This window comes from Abramis brama (genome assembly GCF_963993115.1).
Source record: "Abramis brama genome assembly, chromosome: 2".
NCBI lineage: Eukaryota > Metazoa > Chordata > Actinopteri > Cypriniformes > Leuciscidae > Abramis > Abramis brama.
The window spans coordinates 16,786,590-16,814,376 of NC_139964.1; the positions used below are offsets into that span (position 1 = coordinate 16,786,590).

At 37.2% G+C, this 27,787-nt stretch overlaps 2 protein-coding genes and 1 long non-coding RNA gene across 3 annotated transcripts in view; 2 read left to right on the top strand and 1 right to left on the bottom strand.

Annotated features, from left to right (window-relative positions):
- Positions 1–27,787, top strand: part of LOC311077950 (B-cell receptor CD22-like) — a gene marked incomplete at its 3' end in the record, with an annotated part of 163,503 nt that overhangs the window by 81,754 nt on the left and 53,962 nt on the right. The gene's annotated exons all lie outside the window — the stretch shown is intronic.
- Positions 9,197–26,892, top strand: LOC311077798 (B-cell receptor CD22-like). Its single transcript, XM_084106423.1, has 8 exons — positions 9,197–9,534; positions 9,633–9,881; positions 25,425–25,670; positions 25,795–25,891; positions 26,082–26,121; positions 26,352–26,429; positions 26,504–26,570; positions 26,717–26,892. The coding sequence occupies exons 1-7, from the start codon at positions 9,270–9,272 to the stop codon at positions 26,534–26,536; spliced, it is 1,008 nt and encodes a 335-aa protein (XP_083962549.1). The 5' UTR covers positions 9,197–9,269; the 3' UTR covers positions 26,537–26,570; positions 26,717–26,892.
- Positions 12,767–18,441, bottom strand: LOC311077805. Its single transcript, XR_014604993.1, has 6 exons — positions 18,239–18,441; positions 17,883–17,992; positions 17,744–17,787; positions 16,575–16,639; positions 14,886–14,987; positions 12,767–13,113 (listed from the first exon to the last, which is right to left on the bottom strand). It is a non-coding gene; the product is annotated as an uncharacterized lncRNA (long non-coding RNA).

A 27,787-nucleotide genomic window follows, 5' to 3' on the forward strand; every position in this document is an offset into this window, starting at 1 on the left:
TATCTGAACTTCTGCTGCTAGACCTTATGCGACCGGTCGAGCGGATGTGATGTATTCTAATCAAAACTATGAGCACGAAGCTAGAATTACCAATATTTTAATACTTTAACATAAACACTATTCCTGCAAAATGGCGGTATATTAATAATTATGCCTGAAAAAATTAATTTTTATCATTATTAAATCTATTAGCTCGATTAGCTCTATACAATCGACTATTTTTAATTTTAGATGTATTGAGGGTCATTTGTTTTGTGTGGATATATTCATGCATGCATTACATTAATTCTTTTTACCATTTGAATAGCCAAGGGTAACGGTTGCTTCACGACCAATTTCGAAGTTCCGTGCGACTGACACCAGGGGGCGAAATGCGACAATCGAATGCGAATGTCGTGTGCAGTGGAAAGGCGGCTTCAGTGTGAATCTGACATGGGGTGTGAGCCCGAGACACCAGCGGTCGAGGGAACGTGAGGACTAGGGTTTGCATAAACCCTTCGTTTGTGCCCTTCGTTTACACGCAAACGGAGAATTCGCCTCTGAAAACGATTCTTTCTAAAAACTCCGGCCAGAGTGGAGATTTTGGAAAACTTCGTTTGCACGTTTGCATGTAAACTGAGAAAAACTGAGTTTTAGGCAGCCGACGTCACAGTATTCGTTGCTGTTGTTGCTATTTTCGGGATTCTGATTGCCAAACGTGGGCTTGAGCTTCTCGTTACACTGCCATCTACAGGTTTGGCATGCTCTTGACGGCATATATACACAGGTTCGTGTAACGAACACTTTTCTGAAAACTGACAGGTGTGCACAATGTTATTTTTGAAAACGCAGAGGGCGAAATGTCCGTTTATGAAAATAGCCGGCCACGTGTAAACGTAACCTGAAATGAAACTGTTACATGAAAATTTAAATATGTAACGTCATAATTATAATGTTTTGAGAATTTACTCATGGTTGCATTAGGCTATTGTTGTGAATCATCAGACTCAGTCAGGTCCATTTGCAACAGTTTATTACTCAAAGTCAACAGGCAAGGGTCCAATACCAGCAAGATCAGTGTAGCAGGGCAGGCAAGGCGTAAAGGGAACCAGGCAAGGGGTCAGAGGCAGGCAGCAGACAATACAAGATCCAGGAATCAGGCAGAAGGTCAAAGGGCAGGCAGCAGACAATCAAAGAGAGAGTTTCAGCAAGGGCCACAAACACAGGCAGGATAACTTTCTAGACAACGCTCAGAGATGCACACAACAGTGAAACAAGACTTCGCACACTTTGACTTCGAGTGTGCTGTGAGTGTGGTTTATATAGGGCTGGGAATGAGTAACAGCTGTGTGTGATCATTACTCACAGGTGAAAATGGGATCAGTGCAAGAGTGAGGCATTGTGGGATTTGGAGTTCGAGAGACAGTCAGTATTCGGGTGAGGGCGCCCGTTGGCGGTTACTGAGAGAGATTGCGGGACTGGTAGTCGTGACAGCTATGAATTAATACATATTTATTGGTAAGAACTATTTCATGTCTTTTCATTTACAGTAGCATGAACCACGAGTAGTCGAGTAACTCAAGTATTGTTTTGATAAGAAATCGACTAGCATAAATCAGTAGTCGTGCAACCCCTAGTAAGGACTGGCTGATGGACTTCAATAGAGACTTGTCAGTTCCCACCCGGTACTTGAATCCTTTTTGGGCCATGAGAATTGTCTGGACAATATTCTGTCAGTTTGTTCGGAAGAGCCACTGTTTTTGGACTGGGAGCATTTATTTTCATTAACCTGCATAGACTGTGTCATTGAGACTGTGGCTTTAGCAAGTCTCCTCTCTCCGCTTCCACAATGCTCAGTCCTCCAGGCTCATCGCTACTAGATGTCTGCAGCCCTTCGCCATCTCTGGGGATGCCCTGCCAGGACGTCGAGCCGCAGGTCATGCAATCACTAGCAGCGCCTGTCCTAGAGGATCCTGCGGCTCCACCTTTCGCCTTCGACCTCTTCGCTCCATCTCGGCCTGTCGGCTACGCCCTGGCTCCTCCCACCTTCGGCTCCACCAGAGACCCTCAGCCTGGTGGCTCTTCCGGGTTCCCTCGTCCCACCGGCTCGCCCTTGGTCTATCATCACACTGCCTTCGCCACGGACTTTCGGGCTGTCCGCTACGCGCCGACCCTCCACCCCTTCGGCTGCAGGGGGTTCCTCCCTCCCGCCGGGTACGCGGTCTGTCTGCCTGAAACCACACGTGACAGTAACTATATGGAACAAGTGTATATTTACCCAGTATTTAAGAACAATTTGCAAAAGTTTTAGTTTTCGGTGCACTTTTGTTTACTGTATAAATGCACAGATATGTACCCTGTAATTTTTAAAAAGCATATATGTATTGGTACACTATTATTACTAAAAGGTACGCAGTGTATGTTCTCGCTAAATTGCTCCCAAATGTAAGATTGTTGTATCATAATAGTAGAATAAGTACCCCTTAGCTCTAAAATACTTACAGTATAAATTATTTGTTAATTCTTCTGATTGTTACCCCTTTATTCCCAAAACGTTACATATTGTTCCCTTCTACTTTAAGCATTTTATAGGTACACTATAATTACTGAAAGTTTCTCTGTAAATTTGGTTTAATTACGCAGTACTTTGCGGGCTGTAATCTAAAGCGTTACTAATTTTGCAATGTGCTGGTGTTGTGGCTGGTTAAAGGTGCAATGTGTGATAATTCTGAGGATCTATTGACAGAAATGCTATATAAGATCAATAACTATGTTTTCAGTGGTGTATAAAGACCTTACTTAATGAACCGTTATGTTTTTATTACCTTAGAATGAGTCATTTATATCTACATAACCGCGGCCACCCCTTCTATGAAGGTCGACATATCGTGACGTCATGTTTCTACCGTAGCCGAAAGTGAACAAACAGCGCTACAGAGCGCGTTTTGTCACTAACTTGAATGAGAAGCAGACGACATCTTCCGATCCTACGTCGGCCACCATAGCTTCTCATTCGAGTTTGAAATTTGAGGGATGTGAAGTGAGTGAATATCTGATTGCAATTCGCAATCTCACCACTAGATGCCGCTAAAAATCACACACTGCACCTTTAAGCCAATATTTGTGCTTTGTTTCCATTTGTGTCATGATCCTGGTCCTTTCTTTCTCTTTTTCTTTCCTTTGCCTCCCTCTGCTGGTTGTATTACGCCCTACCTTCTCTTTTCTTTCACTCTTACGCACACACCCATTATCTCTTCCTCTCATTACCATCAGCTGGCTCTCATTCACATCTCATCATTACACCTGTTCTCTATCTTTCTCTTTTGGCTACGCTATATCTAGCTCTCTCTTTCGTGTCTGTGTTGTTGGATTATTGTTTGACCTTGATGCACGTTGAAGACTGCTACCGTTACTTCGCAGAAGTTTTTCCCTGACTTGTCCTGTCCTGTCTAGCATAGGCGGAGGGTGAACCAACTCCAGGGTAAGGCTATGTGCGCTTCGCTTCCCCTTGATGCAAAATAGATTTCCTATCACATGTAAGTTTTAACCAACGTGTCGCCTAGCAACAACTTAAACGTCCCGGTATAAACGCTCCCGTTAACTAATTTGTTATTAACGCGACTATACGTTTACAAACTGTTTTTTTTTTTTCAGGTTTTTATTTTTTTAACGAAACAAATATAAACAAATCAGGTACAATGTGAAAATCTTACTACGACCCTACAGTGCACATCTTAAATAAAAGAACACGTTTACAAACTGTTCATTTTAGCAAAAAAGCAAGCAGTAGGCTACTGTATGCCTGGCACGGCTGGCAGCCAATATAAATAAACACTGCCTTACCTAATGCAGCAAAATCCTGCGTTTAGACCTGGCATCATATGCGTTGATGATGTCCTCGTTGTTTAGTTTTGTGGTAATGTCACTCTCAATATGCAGCAAACTCAAGGATGAAAGTCTCTCCTGGCCCATTGTTGAACGCATCCAATTCTTTACGCGTCGCATAGCTGAAAAAGATCTCTCGCATGTTGCGGTCCCCACCGGTAATGTTAGAGCCAACTTGAAAAGTTTTTCGAAGTTTGGATAAAATCCAGTCGAGAGTGCCTCCTTAACGAAGTCAGGAGATGTGTGACGTGAGTTCAGTTTCAGTAAATTCATCTCAGTACATGCCAATTTAGGGTTGATAGAGAGGGTGGTCGCATATTTATTTAAAAGAAACTGCGCGCCTTCTGGGTCACATTTTAGCACAGCATCCACACTCTTTGCTATTCCCATTGTCTGAGTGGAAAACCGGGACTGACACTCACCCAACAGGGTATCCAAAACAGGAAAATATAGCTGTTGGGCCCATTTCTCTTTCATGCTTTGTGTGATGTTTGTTTGGTATTCTCTTTGTCCAAGGGAACTTGTGACAACAGAGGAATCCAACGTAGCAGTTCTTTTCGCAGTTCGCTTATGCGTAAGATCGCGTTCATCTTCACAGACTGAAATGTCAAGTGAATTACAGAATGCTTTAATCTCCATCCATAATTCGTCCCACTTTTCAGTGGTCCTCATGTTCTCAAGGCCGTTTATTGTTGATTCCATGACACTTGAGGCCTGAGATAATGTCGTGTCTTTCTTTTGTAGTGCCTTGTGTGCAACGTGGATCATACTGAAAACCTGGTAAAACACCAAAAGACACACACAGAACGTGGCCTTCTTGAGATGGCTTAAGAGACCGGATGCCTCAACAAACCTACGATAAGGGGGAACAGAGAGCTCGGAAAGAGTGGAGAGCAGGGCTCTTATTGAAGTCTTGACAGCTGCTATGTTTTTCCATCGACACGTCCATCTTGTGTCACTGAGTGCTGTCAGTTCGGCTTTAACCCCGAGCTCCTTTTGGTGCTGCTGGTATGCATGATGTGTGCCTGGTTGTGAGAAAAACACATACAGACTCTCGAGGATGTGAAAAAACGTAGATGCTGTACGATTTACCTTGCATGCATCGACCAAAACCAAATTCAACTTGTGGGCCATACAGGGAATGTACACCGCAGATGGATGGTCTTGACGGAGTTTCTGCTGGACTCCGTTTACGTGACCGGACATGACAGCCGCTCCGTCATAACTTTGTGCAACAATGGGTAAAGTGTAGATTCCACACGCATCCAGAAAGTGCTTTATGTGTCCATAAATTCCAGTAGCATCAACTCTTTCAGAACAGTCAACAAATCCTAGAAATCTTTCCTTTATCTCCAGCTTCTCTGTGTACCTCACACACACGGCCATTTGTTCCTCTTTAAAACTCCGTGCTTCGTCCACTAGAACAGTAAAAAAACCATTGTTTTCGATGCCGCGGATTATTTTGTTTTTGACTAAACCAGACGCAATTTCTAAAATTTCATTTTGTGTGTCAGGGCTCGTAAGATTGAACGGGGCCTTTAATCGAGCGCAGAAAGCGTCGTCACGTCTGGCGTACCAGTCACACAGCTCCAAAAAGTTCCCACGATTTGCAGAAGTTTCTCTCTCATCGTGCCCTCTCAGTGCAAGTCCTTGTTTTCCTATATAGAGCAATATGTCAACAATGGATGCTGCATATTCCCTATTGCTCTGCACTGAGGTCCTGTGAGATTCACTTAACTGTGCAGCGATGGAACCAGTAGCTTTGGTTTGCTCAAAGCAGTGCCACTGCTCACTGCACTGACGATGTGGTGCTCCGTCTGCGTGTTTCTGTAACTTTGCTAATATATTCTTCCAGTCACATACTCCATTTGCAATAAAAGCAGGATCTCTGTATGCACCACTAGAACTGCACTGAAACAATCTACATGGGAAGCAGAAAATCGCGTCTGCCTCTTTGCTGTATTCAATGAATGACCGGTACAACGAAAATGACCGGTTCTGCTTACCGAACAATGTTTTTGGGTATTCGGGCAAGTAGGGTTGTGATGGTCCAGTTTCCTTTGTGCCCAAATCCACTGGTGTGCTGCTGCTTTTATTGGTAACACACTCAAAGATCCGTTCACAAGGCCTGGTGCAGCCAGACTCACCGGCTGTATCTGTTGATATCTGTGAAGACGAGCTTTCTTCTAAGTTTTTGTTCGATATTTGCACACTTGAATTGGATGGGCAAGGGCTGTTGTTTAGATCGTTGTAGCTTGAAGTCTTTGTCTTGAAAAATGTTCGTATGTCCATTATGTCAACTAAATTGGCTGCCAGCTCAAAATTAGCCTAATAGCCTAAATCACTTTTTTCTAAAGCACATAAACCCGCGTTTTTAGGCGAGTGCCGGATATGGGTGTCATAAACTATTTTTTAAAATGAACGAAAAGTGATCACAATTTAATAAAAACATTGTAATTTATGAATTATATTGCTTTCATTTATTTAAAAATTGTTTATCGAAAAAAAAATCCTGCATAAATGAATTATTTCTGCGCGTGCGCACGGCATGCAATTTACGTTTTCCACAGACCACAGTTGACTGAGCCAGCCGCGCTTATCATTTGGTTTTGGAGTGGAGGAAACTGATCCTAGACCAGCAATTATGGGCAGCTTTTCTTTATAAAAGCAACTAGTAGTAGCAGGCAGGCTGCTTTTGAGGGAGAAATTTTCACTCGAATTGTTTGTTTGTTTTTTTCACTCGAATTGTGCTAGTCTCAAGTCCGTGGCCAGGGGAAGGCTAAGCCTGTGCTGTATCCAGTTGCCTCCGTGGAGCGTAGCAGAGGGCTCCTCATCTCACCAGTTGTCCAGTCCACGCTGCTCAAGAGCCGTCCGGATCTATGGCTGATATCATCTGTTACTGTATTTAGAAAAAGCAGCGAAGTACCCCTTGGTTACTTTATGTGAAGATATTTTCTGTTAATCAGCCTGAGTGGCGTTGCCTAATTTTCTCATTAAAAGACTGTACCTGCTATTGTCTCTGGACCCCTCTGTTTCTTGACAATTTGATGTAATATTTGATATAATTGTAAATATATCAATTATATCTATTCTATTAAAATACTGATATTGTGGTCTATAACTCCTCCCAGAGCTTCCCTCTGCTCTAAATCTGGCTCTCTTATTGGCTGTAGGGTCATTGCCAATGTAATTTTCAGATTTCACACCGCAGGATTTTGAAGGTCCAGATATTGAGCATGCCAAATATCTCACGGGCGTCAGCGATTCTCTCAGATCGCATCTAAATAATGCACACTGTGTGATTGTAACTCGCGTGAACGAGCACCGATTTGCCTCCGATTTTGGGCATGACGGCAATCTCGCAAAACCTGTCAGCGAGTGAAAATCTGGCCTAAAATCATGCAGTGTGAAATCAGGCCTAAAATCATGCAGTGTGAACTCGGCGTACGTTTTGTTTTCTCACCTCTCTCGCTACAGAGGAAACTGCATGGCCATATTTAGTGTTTCACTAGAAGTGACACAATATGGTCACTGTGAAAATGAAAAGCATAGAAGATCTCATATTATAAAACCTTTAGACGTAAGGATGAAACTTCAGTATTCTATTACTCTGTTAATTAATCTTAGTGCTTGTTTTATTACCAAATTGCTATTGATTAGTCAAGATTTATCAAATGCACAATTAATCAAGTATTTTCTTGGTTCTTAAGTTATGACACAATAGTTAAAAAGAGAAATTCACTAAAATGAACCTAATTAAACTGTTCCTTGCACATACTGTAGCTCCTCTGGAAGCTTCCTCACTCCACGTTCCTTTCCTCCTCACAGTGCATTAAATATGCACATAAGTTTGAAAACATTATAATGACTGAGTTTCACCAGTTTAACTTTTATCACTTTAGTCTAATGTTGTCTCTGATGTTGTGATGTTTAAACTTTGCTTCCGCTATCAGCACTGGTTGAAGTGTCATCATATCCTTGTGTTAAATATAACGTGTTGACCACATAAAAACCCAACGCTGGTTTCATTCAGTTCATTCGTCACTGGTCATGAGTGTTGGTGAAACGGGTAAGAGCATCATTTACTAATCCATCTTTAGATTCAAAAGTGCTTGTGTTAAAGCAGTCAGTCATTTGGTTGCTGTTGATCTGATGAGCTTCAACACCATTCGTAATTAAATGAAAACTGATGATTATTTCTATAGATGAAGCTCATATATCACATGATTCCTGACATGAATATCTTCTGTTCATCTAATGATCAGTTCATTTACACACACTGATGTTGTGCATTAATAATCTTCAGATGTGCAAAGATCTTACTAACACACAGAGCTGTTTAGGATGATGAACATACACTGTTTATGAGCATATAAGTGATGTTTAATGCTGTATTATAGATATATGTTATGCTGATGTGGGTCAGAATGGCTCCTCCTCTTCCTCTGATCTTCTTTCTGCTCATGATTCACGGTGAGTCTCTCTTACATTTCAACTTCTCAGGCGCTAAAGCAGCTAGTAGCAGCATAATTTCGTTTTTTATTTTAGTTTTAGAAAAGTCTTTCCTTTTATTCTGATGTTTATAATGAAGTTTTTATTTTATTTTATTTTTTATGATTAATGAGCAGTTTTCTGTGGTATGTTGATGAATTTCCTTTTGAAACAGGAAGTTTGGCTGAGGCATGTCAATAGGCTTGTCTATTTTATAAATATCCAGTAGTTTTTAGTTTGAGCATGAGTTGCTAATTTGCTGCTTGCTAGTCAGTGTCAGGTGGTTCAGGGGAGGAACTTTCTCACTCATCAGAGCATTTGATTGGATAAACATCAGTGTATAGCCAGATTATCAATCTTTTTTGGTTGATTTTCTCAAGACAATGAGGAGATATTGTTGAGGTTTAGTGCCGATGGACGTTGTTAGTATATAGATCTCAGAGCTGACAGACATTAACTAAAAGCCAAACAATTCTCTTTTTGATATTGATTCTTTAAATCATAGTTGATTATTTTCTTAGTCTTAATTATCATGTGTTTGAATTTTTTTATAGGGTTCCTTCTGTTGATAGCATGTTGTTTATGACTGACACCTTAGTTCTGTTTTCACACTTCTGTTTCTGTGTGTTTAATTCTGCAACATCCTCCATCAAAGTTCATGAAGTAATTCACACTGAGATCATTTATCACTTAGTAGATTCTGAGAAGATGAGCTTTTATTTCCTGTCATGAGTCACTCAAAATAGGAGTTTCAAAATAGTAATAAATTATTGTTATTTTTTCATGGTCTGTTGTAACTGATAAAACAACATTTTCATCATGATGAATTCTGTGTTTCAGGGGTTTCTAGTGCTGATTGGAGTGTGAGTTACAGTCCTTCACACATCTGTGCACTAAAGGACTCAACAGTGATAATGAGATGCACTTATACATACCCTACTGGATATCAGATCATGAAAGTGTTCTGGACAAAAGACGATATAAGGGGTGTCGAGCCTCCAGATCTGTCTGAGGACCCTGAATACAGTCAGAGGCTTCAGTATCTGGGAGATAAACAGCAGAACTGCACCATCAGACTGAGTCATGTGACACTGAAGGATTCACACATGTACTATTTCAGATTCATCACTGATAAAGACAAATGGATTGGTTCTCCAGGAGTGACTCTTAATGTCACAGGTGACTTTGATGAGGTTTATCTCTTCTTCTGTGCATTATGTTGAATAATAATCAGTGTATGACAGCAGCACTAGATATAATGTGTGTGTTGTGTTCAGATCTTCAGGTGGAGTCTCCTGAGAGAGTGACAGAGGGAGATTCAGTCACTCTGAGATGTAAAAGCAGCTGCGCTCTGACTGACAGAGCAACATTCATCTGGTACAGAAACTCACAGCCATTAACTGAGAGAAGAGACAGAAACAATGAACTCCTGCTGCAGTCAGTCAGAAGAGAGGATTCAGGCAGATATAGCTGTGCTGTAGACGGACACACTCACATCTCTCCTGAGGTTCAGCTCAATGTCATGTGTGAGTACAGATTGACTTTTCAAACATTACAAAGAATAAATATCTGAATTTATGATTTATAAAAATGTTTTAACCACTATTTTTAAGACTGCCCCTCCCCGACACCCGTGGGACACTTGCCATTATACATTTATAACAATAATATCTTAGTCTAAACCTAAAGTAATCTTGACCAACTATATAGCATTTGAAAGCGTTCAGACTGTAGTTAAGATCAATCAATCCATATATGGAAATCATAGAGTCCTTATATATTCATCATAATATGGTCATCAGAGGAGTCTGGATGTCATCTAGTGGAAAAGTTTGGTACTGCGCTCAAATCGTACTGATTTTTATTTAATTTCTTTTAAATAAAAAAGTATTTTTTTATTTTAAAAACCAGTGCGGGGGATCAGGCGGTTTACACGAGGCGCTGGAAGACAGTGTTTGTGGCGTTTTTCTTAGGGATCCCAATTCATCAATCACTGACGTAACTCATAGTGATGACTGAATGGGAACGTCTAGGTTACTAATGTAACTCCTGTTCCCTGAAGGAGGGAAGGGAGCCAAGGAGAAAAAGACATACAATTAAATGTATTAAAAATGTACTTGAGTATGTTTTTAGTCCAATACAAATATACTTTAATGCATTTTTAATACATTAACAGCCAGTGGCAGTAGCGTAGCCAAAAAAGAGACTTAGGGTGTGCATCTGAAAATCTGGGTGTGCCACATTTATTGTCAGATTACTGTGCAAAATGATTAACCATAACCACATAACCATGCCTCACATAACCATAAAACTATATAAAATATAACTATACATTACACTCAGGATCGCCAATAACTTAGAGAATTTTTTCAGGCACTAATGTTGTGACTGTTGTTTATATGCGCGGAAAACATCTCTGGGGAGCTGCTGGGGTCACAGTCAGCTGCTGTTTGCTGATTGGTTGGCAGTCCGAATGTCGGCAGATATTTTTTTTACGAAAATAATTTAAACTGTAAATTACATTTAACATTTTGAGCATTATAGCCGCTTTCCGACCAAGTAGTTCTAGGAACTTAGTTCTAGGAACTGTCCACTTCTAAACAGTTCTAAGAACTACTCTCCCCTAAACTCGGTTTTGCTGTTTGCGTTCGCACTGGCCAAGTGGCCATAGGAACTGGTAGGAGGGGTAAGGGAGTGACGCAAGCACGGTGACTTTTATTTTGACGGCGCGACGGACCTTTATTTTGACGGCGCTGAGAACGCCAGAGCAAACAATGAATGCTCGCATTCTCTGTGTTTATTAGTTAGCAATCTATCTAACAGTACTGTTTAATATGTTATTATATAGAACTGTTATAGAAAGTAGACAGTATATTAAAAAAAGGTTATTAGCCTATGTGGTTGATGTCCAGTGTTGCTAGCTGGGCAGATAAACATAATCATGTTTGGCTTGGTCCCCTCAAAGTTGCGTTGGATTTTCTCTTCAGCATAAAGGTTTAGAGACCCATCTATCACTGTTTTCCATCCCAGCTAGAAATTTTTTGTTCTAAAAATGTTCTAAGAACATTAGCATGTATTGTTCTATAAATGTTTTCAGCGGCTAGTTTTAGTTTTGTTCTCAGAATGTTCTTTTAAAAGTTTGGAGAACATTCTTTAAAAACATTATTAAAATGTTTAGTAGTAACATTCTTTTAACATTATTCTCTAACGTTCTTAGAAAGTTTTCAGCGGCTAGTTTTAGTTTTGTTCCCAGAATGTTCTTTTAAAAGTTTGGAGAACATTCTTTAAAAACATTATTAAAATGTTTAGTAGTAACATTCTTTTAACATTATTCTCTAACGTTCTTAGAAAGTTTTCAGTGGCTAGTTTTAGTTTTGTTCCCAGAATGTTCTTTTAAAAGTTTGGAGAACATTCTTTAAAAACATTATTAAAATGTTTAGTAGTAACATTCTTTTAACATTATTCTCTAATTTTCTCAGAACGTTTTCAGCGGGTAGTTTTATTTGTGTTCCCAGAATGTTTTTTTAAATGTTTAGAGAACATTTTCTAAAAACATTATTAAAATGTTTAGTAGTAACATTTTTATAACATTATTCTCTGACGTTCTTATAATGTTTTTAGCGTGTAGTTTTATTTTTGTTCCCAGAATGTTCTTATAAATGTTCGGATAACATTTTTTTAAAAACATTATTAAAATGTTTAGTAATAACGTTCTTATAACATTATTCTCTAATGTTCATAGAACGTTTTCAGCGGGTAGTTTTATTTTTGTTCCCAGAATGTTTTTTTAAATGTTTAGAGAACATTTTCTAAAAACATTATTAAAATGTTTAGTAATAACATTCTTATAACATTATTCTCTAACGTTCTTATAATGTTGTAAGCGGATAGTTTTATTTTTGTTCCCAGAATGTTCTTTTAAATGTTCGGATAACATTATTTAAAAACATTATTAAAATGTTTAGGTGTACCATTCTTACAATATTATTCTCTAACGTTCTTAGAAAGTTTTCAGGGGGTGTTTTTATTTTTGTTCCCAGAATGTTCTTTTAAAAGTTCAGATAACATTTTTTTTTACAACATTATAAAAATGTTTAATAATAATATTGTTAGAACATTATTTCTCCTAAAAGGTAGGATAACATTCTCTAAGAACACTCTAAAAATGTTTTGTGATGATGACCTTCTATAAATGTTTAATCATAACATTTTTAGAACATTATCCCTTTATTCTTATAAAGTTTTTAGCAGGAAGTTTTATTTTTATTCTTAGAACGTTCTTCTAAAAGTTAGGATAACATTCTCTAAAAATACTCTTAAAAATACTACTTAACATTCTTATAAATTTTTTAGTGGGAAGTTTTATTTTTGTTCCCAAAATGTTCTCTTAAACATAAAAAATGCTTAGCTATAACATTGTTAAAACATACAATTTTATTAATCTCTAAAATAAAACAAAAATCTAACAGGTTTATGAATGGCATTCACATAAATTATTAGAAGTTCTGCGTACAGTAGATGCCCAACATTAAATGAAGAACTCAGTAAAGTCCAATGTGCAATCACACGTCTTGACTGCTGTTTGCTCAGAGCGCTCATCATCAGTCTTTGGTTGTCTTGGTTCTTGCAGAAAAAGAATAAAGTCATCTGCATTAATAGGTGTTCTACTGTTCTTCTCTTCTTCTTTTTCAGCTGCTATCCCAGTTAGCAGAATTGAGCTCCATTCTCTGTGTGCATGGTAGAGTTTTTCCTCATAGCCTATAAAAGAAGATCATGCAACAGTGTAAACAAAAAATAATACAAATACATATTACATATTAAGATCACAAGCAATATTGACTTTGAAAAGTTTCAAAATTAGCCAGCCTTATTATTAATCAGAAATTAATTAGATTAGTTTATTTAAAAGTATAAATATGATACCTTATGAGTATCTATTTTGTTTCTGTAATTTAAAACATATACTTAATCCATTATATACATGTTAAAGGGATACTCCACTTTTTTTGGAAATAGGCTCATTTTATAACTCCCCCAGAGTTAAACAGTTGAGTTTTACCGTTTTCGAATCCATTCAGCCGAGTTTCTGATATTTAGAAGAATGTCAGTAACCAGACAGTTTCTGGTCTCATTGACTTCCATAGTATATATTTTTTCCTACTATGGAAGTCAATGAGACCAGAAACTGTCTGGTTACTGATATTCTTCCAAATATCAGAAACTCGGCTGAATGGATTCGAAAACGGTAAAACTCAACTGTTTAACTCTGGGGGAGTTGTAAAATGAGCCTATTTCCAAAAAAAGTGGAGTATCCCTTTAATAACACAACTAGAGGCTAAATTATTTTAACAAACTACAAACTTGGCTTGAGAAGTGTGAACCTCGAACTCAGGTAGCCTTGAGCACAGCTGCAGCATGTCACAGCACTGCCCACGATGCTTTTGCTCTGATGTAACAGCTCATTTTCATCAGTTATATTGTCTATGGATTGTTACATTTCTTACAGATTTCTGCTTGTTTTAAATCAGATACAGATAAAGTAGTACTGCATTTGAGATAGAACAATTTCTAGTGTGATTTAATCATACCTGTGAATCGTCTCTTTGCTATTAGCTAAGCTGTAAGTTTTAGTTACTTCAAAAGCAGAAAGAAAAATATGCTATAACTTCTGTTTCTTATTGAGAAATCACAGGACAGTGTTGACACTAACTTTTTGTGCTCCAGTAGGTTTCTGTGTGCGCACAATCTGCATGTTAAATGTGAGCTACTGTCTGTGCATATGAAAGCTTGTTTCCGCCATGGAATACAATTTTTAAAAAAGGTAATTGCGAATCACAATTCAAACTTTTTTTTCTCAGAAGTGCGAGATATAAACTCGCAATTGGCCGTTTGAAAGTCAGAATCACAGGATAAATTAGTAAAACCTGAGAAAAAAAAGCAATTCTGGCTTATTTTTTTTTGCTGTCGTTTCTATATGAGAACATTAATCTGTTCATTAATCAGTCACTTCAGCAGCATTTTAGCTTCATTTGAGAAAAACTTATCATATCATAAAACACAGAGAAACTCAAAGGTCTACACGGCAATCCGTCAAATAAAAGTTTGGTTTAACCTTTGAAGAACGTTTTGCTTAAATCATTACATTTTAAATAATTGGTTATAGCAATTTAATTAAACCATTCAAATGGAATCAAGAAAACAAAAAAAAATTTACTTTTGGGAGATGCCAGAGCGAAGTAGTCCAGTGATAATTAACAGGCAGCCATGGTTAATGCAATTTGCAAAGACCCGCCCCCTTTAGTTACTGTTGCTATGTCCAACAAGCCATGGCGCTCTCACGCCACACATCATGTTGTCACGCAATGAAAAATACATTGCGGATCACAGAAAAAACGCTGAAACGTTTAAACGCAGAGACAAGACAGAGCAGGTTACTTTTGATATGAAAGTTGAAACAAAGTCTCAACGTTTAATTTGTGTAATTTTTTTAGAAAAAAATATTTTTGGTAAAATAAAAATGTAAAAAATACCTGTCAATCAAACTCCCTCGAAGGGTGAATTCTGAGGGGAGTAAAAAAGACAGCTCACAATTCTGATATTTTCTTGCAATTGTGTGTTCTTGCCTCACAATTCTGAGAGAAAAAAAACAACTGTAATTTTACTGATGGAAACAGACAGTAAAAAAGTGGACTTCAAAGATTTCTTATTCTGTAGCTCCCTGTGGGATTTTTTTGACAAGTCCATAAAAATGCATCCATCCATGATAAAAGTACTCCACACGGCTCTGGCAGGTTAATAAAGGCGAAAGGTGAAGCGAAGTGATGCGTTTGTGTAAGAAACATATCCATATTTTATATTTTAGGGCTGGGAATCGATTAAAAAAAGTAACTGATTATTTACACAATTTGCTGTAATTAAATGCAATTAATTGCATTTCCCCCAAGCTTGTAATCATCAATATTTAAACTTAGAATAACCTAATTAAACAACAAAAAGGAAAAAAAGGAACAGAAAATAGCCCTGTATTAAAATAATATTAAACATCAATATATCAATATATTATTATTTTCAATAATCAATCAACATAATAAATTTAACAATTTATTATTATAATTTTTTTTTTCTAATTATCAAAATAAAACATAGTCCTACAAAGCTATTATTACAAGAGCATGTGATCAGAGCAGGTAATTTTACCATTGTTGCCAGCATGACTATACCAGCTCAGTAGGGCTATTTCACAGAAGTCTACTACTGAGAAAATTCACGTTATTTGACTTTGCTTTTCCAGTGCGTGATCGGTACATGATTGGAGCGTTTGGGCCGTTAACGACAGAGCAGAACGTGCAGCGCAAACACGGAGCAGAACATTGAGCAAAGAGCTCAATGTTTGCTCAGTGTTGTGTGTGTGTGTCAGTGCGCCGACACACACACACGGAATGGAGAGCGCGGAGCGGAAAAGACCCGGTCATGAAAGCTGCGCGAGAATAAAACCTGATCGCCAAACACGGAGGGGCGGGACGGCATATTTTGCAGCCTTTTCCGCAACAGGAAGTCATTAAAATGAGGCAAAAAAAGTGCTGCGTTAATTGCATTTTTTTTATAAACTCGTTAAGCATCTCAAATTAATCGCGAAGATTAACGTGTTAATTCCCCCAGCCCTACCATATTTATAATTTTATCGACTTAAATAACTAGCTTCCAGCAGACAGCCATATGCAAGTCAAATTACGCCCAAAGAGTTAGTCAACGCATCGATACGCATATGCGCCTGCAAGGCTACGCATCACTACACTTCGGCCGCCATATGCGTCTATGAGTAGAAAAATGTGTCGTCCCAGTTTTTGATACGCGACGCACCGTTGTATGCAATACTATGCGTTGTTGGTGGGGGCAAAAGTGCAAGTTGCTTGCGTCCGACGTGTTGACTATAAAAGGCTCTTGTCGGTGCATGACATAGGAGTAGCATAAGCTTTGACGGCTCTCGCGGTTCAAACAAACAGGGCTAGGCAATAAATTCAAGCTCCTCCCACATTTCTCTTTATATGATTCTCTTTAATGATAATTTTTCTAAAAATCTCTGTGGAAAGAAAGTCAGATATAAATCTGGGACAGATATAAATCAGGCACGAGGGAGAAAAAAATAGATCATTTTTATTTTGGAGTGCATTGTGCGTTTAAAATTGACTACGGTTTTATAAAATGCAGTGGATACTTACTAGTGATGGACTTGTTTCTCTGTTGGTGCCTGATCTGCTCCGTAAACATTGGTCCAATGCTTGATCTTAAGAAAATGTAAAAAGTGTGTTAATGTGTGTTAACAGACTATTGATCTGGGTGACATAGGACCATTTTTTATGTTTTCCTTAAGTGTTAGGCTATATAAATCTGGAGAACCCTTACTAACATTAACCATGGTTTTGCAACACTAACTAAATGGTAATAAATTATTGTAATCAATCCACCATAAAAATATTGTTTCTACACTTTACTATAATAAAAACCATGGTTAATTTAGCAAAGGACCCTGGGAACATGTCCTAAAAAGAACAGCTCATCCAAAAAATAGAGTTCTCTCGTTATTTACCGGTACTCCATGTTGTTCCAAAACTGTATGAATTTATTTTGTATAACCTTAATTAAGATATCTTGAGAAATGACTTCACTGTTTTTTGTTTTTTTTTTTCATAAAATGGGTTCCAATGTTGTTTAATTCCCAACATTCTTGTATTTCAGAGAAGTAAGTCATACAGGTTTGAAAATAATTTCATTTTGAAAGGACATTTATGTTATGTATAAAGACACAATGTTCTCAGTTCACTCATTGTAAAGCTCCTATGCTGAGGTTTATTTTATTTTATTTTTTCAAAATGTTGCAAGTAAAATGTTCTAATTGTGTTAACTTGTCACATTAGAAGAACGTTTTATGAAGAACATTCAACATCTCATCTCTCAATGATATCCTCAAAACATTTCCCTAACGTGACAGAGAGAATGTTCTTCTTTTGTTATCATGAAACATTGGGACAATGTTATATTGAGATCATTGTACAACTTTAACTTTAGCAACATTCCCAAAATATGCTCAAAATGTTGCAAGTAGAATGTTCTTCTTTTGTTATCATGAAACATTGGGAACATTTGTTTCCATAAAATGGGTTCCAATGTTGTTTTATTCCCAACATTCTTGTGTTTCACAGAAGTCATACAGGTTTGAAAATAATTTCATTTTGAAAGGACATTTATGTTTGGGTCAGCTAGGCCCATAAAAACTCATATCAAGAAGACAGGTACAATTTTGACTGGAGGGTTTGGACCAGTGTGCCTTTGAGCAGAGTTTACATGTTCTGCCTCTATTTCACGTGTATTTTACTATGACAATACTCACCGCAACTGAAGATCATGTGGCTGGATAATTTATTCCCAAAATTCCTGGATAATGGGAAACACACACATACAGCAATATTATTAGCTATTTGTATTTACTTACTAAAAGAGACATAAAAAGCTTGCAAATTTTTACTCACCAGCTCAAAAACATATTATGATGATGACTCATCATTTTGACGGTAACGTTAGGCCGATATCCCGCGATCATTCAAAAGCCTAGTTTTCATAGTGTGGGTCGAGTTCCTCTCTGTATAAAGACACAATGCTCTCAGTTCACTCATTGTAAAGCTCAGACTATGCTGAGGTTTATTTTTATTTATTTTTATCAAAAACTAACTTAGCTGACAATATTTAGCCTAACGTTACACATGCAGCCTGAAACATTGACATAATAACGATATTGCTCTAGTCGCATTTAAAATTAGCTTCTCAATTTAACACACTATATTTTGATGTAGCAGAATGTATTTTTATATAAAATAAAGTTATTTACCTTCCGCAGATTGCAATATGTCCGTTACACGTAGGCTACGTTGTTAAAATTCGTTGTCCATTTACATCCCGCAACTCGCTCAAAATAAAAATGTAACAGTACGATGCAAAATAATCCATGTTTTAAACAATGTAAAAGCCACAGAACCGAAGGAGGCTAGTAGGCTACTGAAGATCCTCCCGAGCAGCAGCAGCGCGCACACACACACACAGACTCTAACAGACGAATATTCAAACTTCAAACTTGACCAGAAAAAGGCGCGCATAGCTGCCATTGGCCAGATTCCTGGATGACAGTCTGAATAGCCAATCATGCTCAAAACAACTCGAAGAGACAGCCAATAATGTGGTAACATTGCAATTACAGGAAAAGATTACATGTTTTAAAAGAAAGAATATGAAAAAAATGTGCACGGCTATTTATTTAGTTGTATTTGTAAGCTGGCTGTTATATTTAATCAATTGGTTAAATGGTGTCTTCATTGCAGTGCATGATAAAAAAAAATAAACTTACAATAACATATAAATAATAATAATAAATTACACAAATAATATATACCATGTATAACAACATATATTTACCACTGCTCTGCCAAACAGCAGTTTAAAAGAGCAAACATATTATATATTAAACAGAGCAAACATTGCATATGTAGGCTATTCATATACAATTCTGTATACCTACCTACATGAAAAACTAATGGATTGGTATCATGGTAACATTAGAGTTACATTCATGTGACCCATAATGATCCTTTTGCACTTTAACAAAATATTGACCTTTCCTTTAGAAACACTCTTATGCCTAATAATGTCAACTTGCTTTTCACCCTGTGTGGCACAGTTACACAACCTGTTGGTTTAAATCCTCTGTCCAACACAACACTTTGGTAACATTGGCATAATTCTATACAAGTTACAACATATACCCCGGGTTTCACAGGCAAGGTTTAAGCCTGTAGTCCCAGACTAAAATGCACGTTTGAGCTGTTTTACCTGAAAGCAACTTGCACTGACAAATCTTAAAATATGTCAGTGCCATTGTTTTGTCTCAAGATGCACACCAGTAATGTTTCTTTTTCTTTTTTCTAAGGCACATTTTTAAAAGCTAATTAAATGCACTAAGGCCTAATCCTGGCTTAATCTAAACTCTGTGAAACCGGGTCTGGGTTAGAAATTAAGGGTTAAGGTTAACCCTAACCCTAACCCTTGTCTACAGACTTTTATTTAACAGCATGGATAGACTCCAAGGTGTTGACTGCAGTGGTTAGGCCTTTAGCGTTGATACAGGACGAATAACTTCTTACTGTGACAGTCTGTAATGTATTTTAGCAAAGAGTGTTTGTATGGATTGTCCCTAATTAAGCTAGAGCTATTGGTGCATTCAAGTCATGTCATAAAGATCGTATTTACAAGTTGAACGCCACCACAATGATGAGAATATGAGTAGGAAGCTCAGGATTTTCTTTAACCCCGATCTTGAAGAGTTAGGGGCGTGTCAGTGGGAAACATTGTGGGATACCACTATACTTAGGTATTTAGCAGTGACAATGAAGTAAGCTAATGCCTGCACAAAATATGATAGCATTAATATGTAACAGTATAATATGTGATGATAAAGTTTACAGTGGCTTCATTAATTTAAAACATTAAACAAAATTGTAAAACCTCATGAATACAAACTTCCCAGGAGGACTTAAACGCACCATATGTTCCATCGTGAACCCTGTTGGCCTGCTGTCTGACCAGCAAGCTCAATTTAACAATAATTGTGTAGTTTGATTGCTAAATGTTACATTTAAAATGTTCTAGTTTTGTTAACACGTCACATTACAAGAATTTTTTTTAAAAACACTCATCATCTCAGGTCTCAGTGATATACTCAAAACATTTTACGAACGTTGATTTGATAATGTTCCTCCTCTGTTATTATGGAACATTGTGCCAATGTTTTACTGAGAACATTATATAATCTGTTATCTCAACAACATCCTCAAAACATCCTTAAAATGTTGCAATTAAAATGTTCTAATTGTGTTAACACATAACATTACAAGAACGTTTTATAAAGAACATTCAACATCTCATCTCTCAATGATATCCTCAAAACATTTTCCTAATGTGACAGAGAGAATGTTCTTCTTTTGTTATGACAAAACATTGGGACAATGTTATATTGAGATCATTGTACAAACTTTAACTTTAACAACATTCCCAAAATATCCTCAAAATGTTGCTAGTAGAATGTTCTTCTTTTGTTATCATGAAACATTGGGACAATGTTATATTGAGATCATTGTACAAACTTTAACTTTAGCAACATTCCCAAAATATGCTCAAAATGTTGCAAGTAAAATGTTCTAATTGTGTTAACTCGTCACATTAGAAGAACATTTTATAAAGAACAATAAACATCTCATCTCTCAATGATATCCTCAAAACATTCTACAAATGTGACAGAGAGAACGTTCTTCTTTTGTTATGACAAAACATTAAGACAACGTTATTTTGAGATCATTGTACAAACTTTAACTTAAACAACATTCCCAAAATATGCTCAAAATGTTGCAAATAAAATGTTCTAATTGTGTTAACTCGTCACATTAAAAGAACGTTTTATAAAGAACAATAAACATCTCATCTCTCAATGGTATCCTCAAAACATTTTCCTAATGTGACAGAGAGAATTGTTCTTCTTTTGGTTTTATGAAACATTGGGACAATGTTATATTGAGATCATTGTACAAACTTTAACTTTAATAACATTCCCAAAATATGCTCAAAATGTTGCAAGTAGAATGCTCTTCTTTTGTTATCATGAAACATTGGGACAATGTTATTTTAAGATCATTGTCCAAACTTTAACTTTAACAACATTCCCAAAATATGCTCAAAATGTTGCAAGTAAAATGTTCTAATTGTGTTAACTCGTCACATTAGAAGAACGTTTTATGAAGAACATTCAACATCTCATCTCTCAATGATATCCTCAAAACATTTTCCTAACGTGACAGAGAGAACGTTCTTCTTTTGTTATGACAAAACATTAAGACAACGTTATTTTGAGATCATTGTACAAACTTTAACATTAACAACATTCCCAAAATATGCTCAAAATGTTGCAAGTAAAATGTTCTAATAGTGTTAACTCGTCACATTAAAATAACGTTTTATAAAGAACATTCAACCTCTCATCTCTCAATGATATCCTCAAAACATTTTCCTAACGTGACAGAGAGAATGTTCCTCTTTTGTTTTTATGAAACATTGGGACAATGTTATTTTGAGATCATTGTACAAACTTTAACTTTAACAACATTCCCAAAATATGCTCAAAATGTTGCAAGTAGAATGCTCTTCTTTTGTTATCATGAAACATTGGGACAATGTTATATTGAGATCATTGTACAAACTTTAACTTTAACAACATTCCCAAAATATGCTCAAAATGTTGCAAGTAGAATGCTCTTCTTTTGTTATCATGAAACATTGGGACAATGTTATATTGAGATCATTGTACAAACTTTAACTTTAACAACATTCCCAAAATATGCTCAAAATGTTGCAGGTAAAATGTTCTAATTGTGTTAACTCGTCACATTAGAAGAACGTTTTATAAAGAACAATAAACATCTCATCTCTCAATGATATCCTCAAAACATTTTCCTAACGTGACAGAGAGAACGTTCTTCTTTTGTTATGACAAAACATTAAGACAACGTTATTTTGAGATCATTGTACAAACTTTAACTTTAACAACATTCCCAAAATATGCTCAAAATGTTGCAAGTAAAATGTTCTAATTGTGTTAACTCGTCACATTAGAAGAACGTTTTATAAAGAACATTCAACATCTCATCTCTCAATGATATCCTCAAAATATTCTATAAATGTGACAGAGAGAATGTTCTTCTTTTGTTTTTATGAAACATTGGGACAATGTTATATTGAGATCATTGTACAAACTTTAACTTTAACAACATTCCCAAAATATTCTCAAAATGTTGCAAATAAAATGTTCTAATTGTGTTAACTCGTCACATTAAAATAACGTTTTATAAAGAACATTCAACATCTCATCTCTCAATGATATCCTCAAAACGTTTTCCTAACGTGACAGAGAGAACGTTCTTCTTTCGTTATAATGAAACATAGGGACAATGATATTTTGAGATCATAGTACAACTTGTTATTTCAGAAACATTCCCAAAACATCTTTTGAATGTTGCAGTTAAAATGTTATATCTTAGTTTTCATATAACGTTATAGGAACATTTTTTTAAATGAGAAAACATCCTTAAAATGTTCGGTAAACATTACATTCAAATGTTTTCTTTAGAACATTAACCAAACTTGTAGGGAATGTTAGCGAAAGTTCTGAGAACGTTCCCTGCTAGCTGGGATGTTTGTATAGTTAGTTTATGGAGTAAATATATAGGCTATAATCTGTGTGTTTACAATCTAGCTGTTTTAAAAATGGCGGGTGCTGGTGTTCCGCGTGCGTTCGGTCAATCAGCGTACACTAACGTCACGGATAGTTCCTATAGTGCTGGTTTAGACCCTACTCTGAAGTAGGACCTAAATTAGTTCCTACAAATGGAGTTCCTAGAACTAAAATCGTTCCTAGTTCCTGCGGTGCGAACACGCCGACATCCGGGTACTTTAGCCAATAGTTCTAGGAACTGTGAAAAGGTTCCTCCGGTCGGAAAGCGGCTAATGACACCATATATTGGATTCTTATTTCTGTGCCCCTGAGAGTATGATTTAGAATGTTCAGTGACGTCACAGAACTGCCAGGAGCCAGAGACGGACGCGCTCAGCGATTGTCATATACCACAACTCATTTTCAACCACATACTGTTTATTTTATGTTTCAGACATTTAAATACACATAAGTACTAGTAAAACATTACATTTGTAGTTTGTAAAATACACACTGATGTGTATGGAAGCAGCAAAAACAATCTATTCATATGTAATTTGCCGACATGTTTTATTCATATATCAGACACACATAGCGGAACTCCAAAGTTTACTCTATTCTTCTCCCAGTTCAACAGCTACTTACTTTCATGTATTTCGGGAGAAACTTTGGAATTCAGGTGCTGTAACGTTAAATCCGGCTGACAGGACTCTCTGAACTGCAGCGCTCTTCTCGTTATAGATCAAGATAATTTATAAAGGTTTTTAAACGAAGAATCGGAATATCAGATAGTTGACATGGTAAGCAAGTTTGTGAATATTTTTAATAAAAAAAGAAAAACGAAATAAAACGAATTATAGCGATGCATCTGTTAGTTATTGTGGCTGCGGTGTGTCACGTGACAATCATGACGCGTCGCCATGGAAACAAGGGATCAGTTAAAATATTTTTAACTTACGCGTGAAAGGGTTGATTTAAAAAATATATATATTCTAAATAAACAACAATAGCCCAAGTTTAGTAAAACGTTTTTTATTGAGACTATAAAAAATAATTCTGCATCCATTTTTAGGTGTGCCAGCTGCCACTGTGGGTGGCACCGGCACACCCTGGCACATCCGTGGCTACGCCCCTGGCCAGTGGTCACTGATTTGTTAAATAACAAATAATTTTCTATCCTTGTATGGCAGAGTGGGGGACGAGAGCAAAGCTAGACAGCAAGGAAGTTCACATTAAATAAACTCTAATAAGATTTTCAATGTAGCCAACTACGCCACCTCAGGACTTTCACCCCAGGATATACTCAAACAACACAGTTTCTTCTCCACCTTCCAAACATTTACCTCTTAATTACCTACATGTTAATACAAAAAGGAAGGCATTTAAAATAAAAATAAAAGAAAGAAAAACAGAGAAAATAAAGAAAGAAAGAAAATGGAAAATGAAGTCAGCATCTCCATAAAGCTTGTCTGCTGAAGGAAGCATGAAGTAATCTGAAAATGTCTTGGTAGACGGCTGCGTTTAGTTGACAGTACAGTGGACCAACACCAGCCGATGACATGGCTCCCCAAACCAACACAGACTGTGGAAACTTCACACTGGACTTCAAGCATCTTGGATTGTGTGCCTCTCCATTCTTCCTTGCTCTCTAATTTGCTCTCATCAGAAAAGAGGACTTTGGTCGACTGTGCTTTATTAAAGGGATAGTTCACTTTGAAATAAATTTTTGATATGTTTTAGCTTACCTCAAGGGCATCCAAGATGTAGGTGTCTTTATTTCCGCAGTAGTTTCAATTTTGATATTTTTAGTATGAATACGTCCAAATGATCTGACGGCGCGGGCGGGTATAGATATATACATAGATGTCGCCTTGGCTACTGCAGTTCATTGGAACGAAACCGTAGCCAAGGCGACATCTATGTATATATCTATACCCGCCCGCGCCGTTAGATCATTTGGACGTGTGCTGTGTTCAAGAGATAACAACGATATAAATACTGTTCGTTTTCTCACACAAACCGCTCGTTTCGTGTCTTAGGCCATCAATGTGTACTTAAGATGGGGAATTGTTTAATTTGGACGATGGGGAATTGTTTTAATTTGGACTCTGTGCTTGTGTTTTGAGACAGTGACCATAGACCTGCATTATATGACTGACAGACAAGAACGGTTTGACCTAAAAATATCAAAATTGAAACTACTGCGGAAACAAAGACACCTACATCTTGGATGCCCTTGAGGTAAGCTAAAACGTATCAAAAAATTAATTTCAAAGTGAACTATCCCTTTAAATCCAGAGTCAACGCAGCCGTCTACCAGGACATTTTCAGAGCACTTCATGCTTCCTTCATTTTCCAGCAGGATTTGCACCTGCCCACACTGCCAAAAGAACCAAAACCTGGTTCAATGAGCATGGTATCACTGTGTAATTGCTGTGTGATTTCATGTAATATTCTAATTTTTTTATTGATTTTTTTTTTTTTTGTAAATTAGGAAAAGTAAATAAAATCTTATTTTTTTTATATTTAGAACTTGGTAAAACATCTGTCTGTATTTCAAAGGTTTCAAGCCTCAAATTCTAGTCTTAATAGTTTTTCCTTGTTAACTTTTTTGCTTAAACTTTATCTTTAACTTTGAGCATTACACAGTGAAAAATTAAACTTGGATGTTTGCTGAAATTGTCCAGTAATAACCAACTGCAGCCTTTCCTAGAACATTTTCCACCAGCCGTCTCTGATAAATACTTTTACCTGACATCTGTAGATCCTCCAGTGAAACCTGTGATCTCCATCAGTCCATCTGGTGTAATAGTGGAGGGAGATTCAGTGACTCTGAACTGCATCAGTGACTCAAACCCTCCTGCAGAAATCAGCTGGAATAAAGGAGGAACGATTGTAGGATCTGGAAGAATCTTCAGCATCTCAAAGATCAGCTCTGATGACAGTGGAGAATACAAGTGCAAGTCCATCAATAAACATGGAGAGAAATACTCTGATAATGTGACTTTGTGTGAGTTTTATGAATCATATTCTGTATTTTAACCACATACTCCTGCTTACTTTCTTATCTGTCAGTATATTTTGTCTGATCTAGTCCTGTTAAACATTGGTGTGTGTTTGTATCTGTATTTCAGCAGTCAGATGTTTCTCGTCTGTAACTGTCGGTGTTGCTGCTGGTGTTGTTGGTGTTTTACTCGGTGGAGCATCAGGTGCTTTTGTGATGTACATTTGGTAAGAAGTTCATTTAAATAAAATCTAATTCTCTATGTATGAAGAATTACTGTATTACATTTAGGTTATGTGTTACATTTAAAGCGGTAGTGCGTAAGCTTTGCCTCTTTGTCGCCATCTCTGTTTGAATCCTGAAATTGCAGTTATTTGAGGCGTTAAATGTGTTGTTTATTCATCTTTCTTCTGACAGTCTTACTAAAAAGATGAACAGAATATCTGCTATGAAGGAGGTGAGATGATCTCAATTATTCACAGTGTTTTCCTGCAGAGATGTTTCCTACAGCCGCTATGAGCCGTACACAGATATTAAGAGTATAAGACACACGAGTCTCGTGTCCAAACACCCGATTCTTCAGTTCTAGATCCAGTCAAACTGATTTCCATCAAGATCCTCTAAACATTACAGTCAGCATTTAAAAGATGAACTCACAATGTGTGTGTCCTTCTGTCTCTCCTGTAGATCTCTGATCCCAATGAAGACACATATACAGCTCTTGATCTCAAGTCCACGACCTCTGACCTGTACGACACACTCACAGTAAGTGAGACGTCAAAGTCAGATACTCCATCACTGATGATCACATGACCGATCTCTCGCTCTCTTTCACACAGACCGTTGATCGCAGACCTCCTGAAGACTCTTGATCCTCAGAGCTTTTCTAAACATGAGAATCCATCAGTAAGTGTCAGAACCTGCAGCTCTTCTCAATATAATCAATAAAACTCTCTTCAGTATAGTGTGATTGTTTTATGTATCTTGTGAAAGGTTTTATCATGTTGTTGATGAACTTCAGTCAGTCTTTCTTCATCTTATTGTTTGTTCAGATCAACAGGAAGATTCTGGGTGAGAGGCGGAGCACAAATGAACCAATCCTGAGCTCTGTGGGCGGAGCCACTGATGATTGACAGGGGTCATCAGTGATGAGTCACTAAAAGAGATTTATTTCTGTATAGCTAAAAAACATGATGTAACAGTGGAATTAAATGAAAGTTAAAAGCTGGTGAATTGTCGCTGTGTATAAAAATATAAATATAAATGCTAACATTAAGTCAGAGGAGTAAAACACCTAAAGTGATGTTCATTGGTGGATACATGTGCATTTCTCAGCTTTAAATGATAATTGATCATTTTACCCTAAAATACTGAACAAAACCATAATTGTGCCACTTCACAATGAACACTCTATCATTTTATGGTCAATATTATCGGCTTCTGTTATTCTGTCTTTGGTGTTCCTGTAACTTTTTCTTTAAGTGATCAGTTTTATTAGTGATGCGCTCATACAATACTAGCCCAGCGCAGAGCCACACGCCACAGCAGCGCCAGACCAGCAGTCTCAGTCTTACGTGATATCTCTGTGCCCAAGTAGCAGTGCTTCGCCTGTGCTTCCCCCTAATATAGTCAATATCTGCCTAGGAAATCGCCTAGTCTTAATCTGAATCTCTATTTGTACTCGTTGTGAATACGCAGGCCACAAGAAGTAATTCGTTTTTTTTTATTTTATTTTTTTTATCACTTTTACTCAGGACATGCTAGCTGGCAACAAAGGATTCCATTCATTAAGCTAAGCTAAGCTAGCGCCGGCTCTGTCAAACTAAAACAATGCATGCACTGAGACAAAAATGCATTTGCCCACCTCTCTAAATGTAGGAAAGAAGGTGAATAAGCCCTATTCAAAAAACGGTGGAGTGTTCCTTTAAGGTCAGGTTTAGTGGTGGGGTTGGGTATTCGTCATGCTGGAGTTTATAGTAATTGTGAAGTAAGGGTTAGTGGTTTTGGCAAGCCTGAAACCTTACAGCGATATGATATTACGCTGTAGCCACATTGGACCAGCGGTTTGGAAAATGGATGGATGAATGATTCGGCTGCGGCGCCATCTTCTGGTCAGACCAAGG

Bases quoted from the DNA above. Each gene is read 5' to 3' on its own strand.
- LOC311077798 (XM_084106423.1), top strand. From the start codon at position 9,270: ATGAGATGCACTTATACATACCCTACTGGATATCAGATCATGAAAGTG. The intron at 25,671-25,794 runs GTGAGTTTTATG...TCTGTATTTCAG, and splicing joins CTCTGATAATGTGACTTTGT to CAGTCAGATGTTTCTCGTCT. The intron at 25,892-26,081 runs GTAAGAAGTTCA...TTCTTCTGACAG, and splicing joins GCTTTTGTGATGTACATTTG to TCTTACTAAAAAGATGAACA.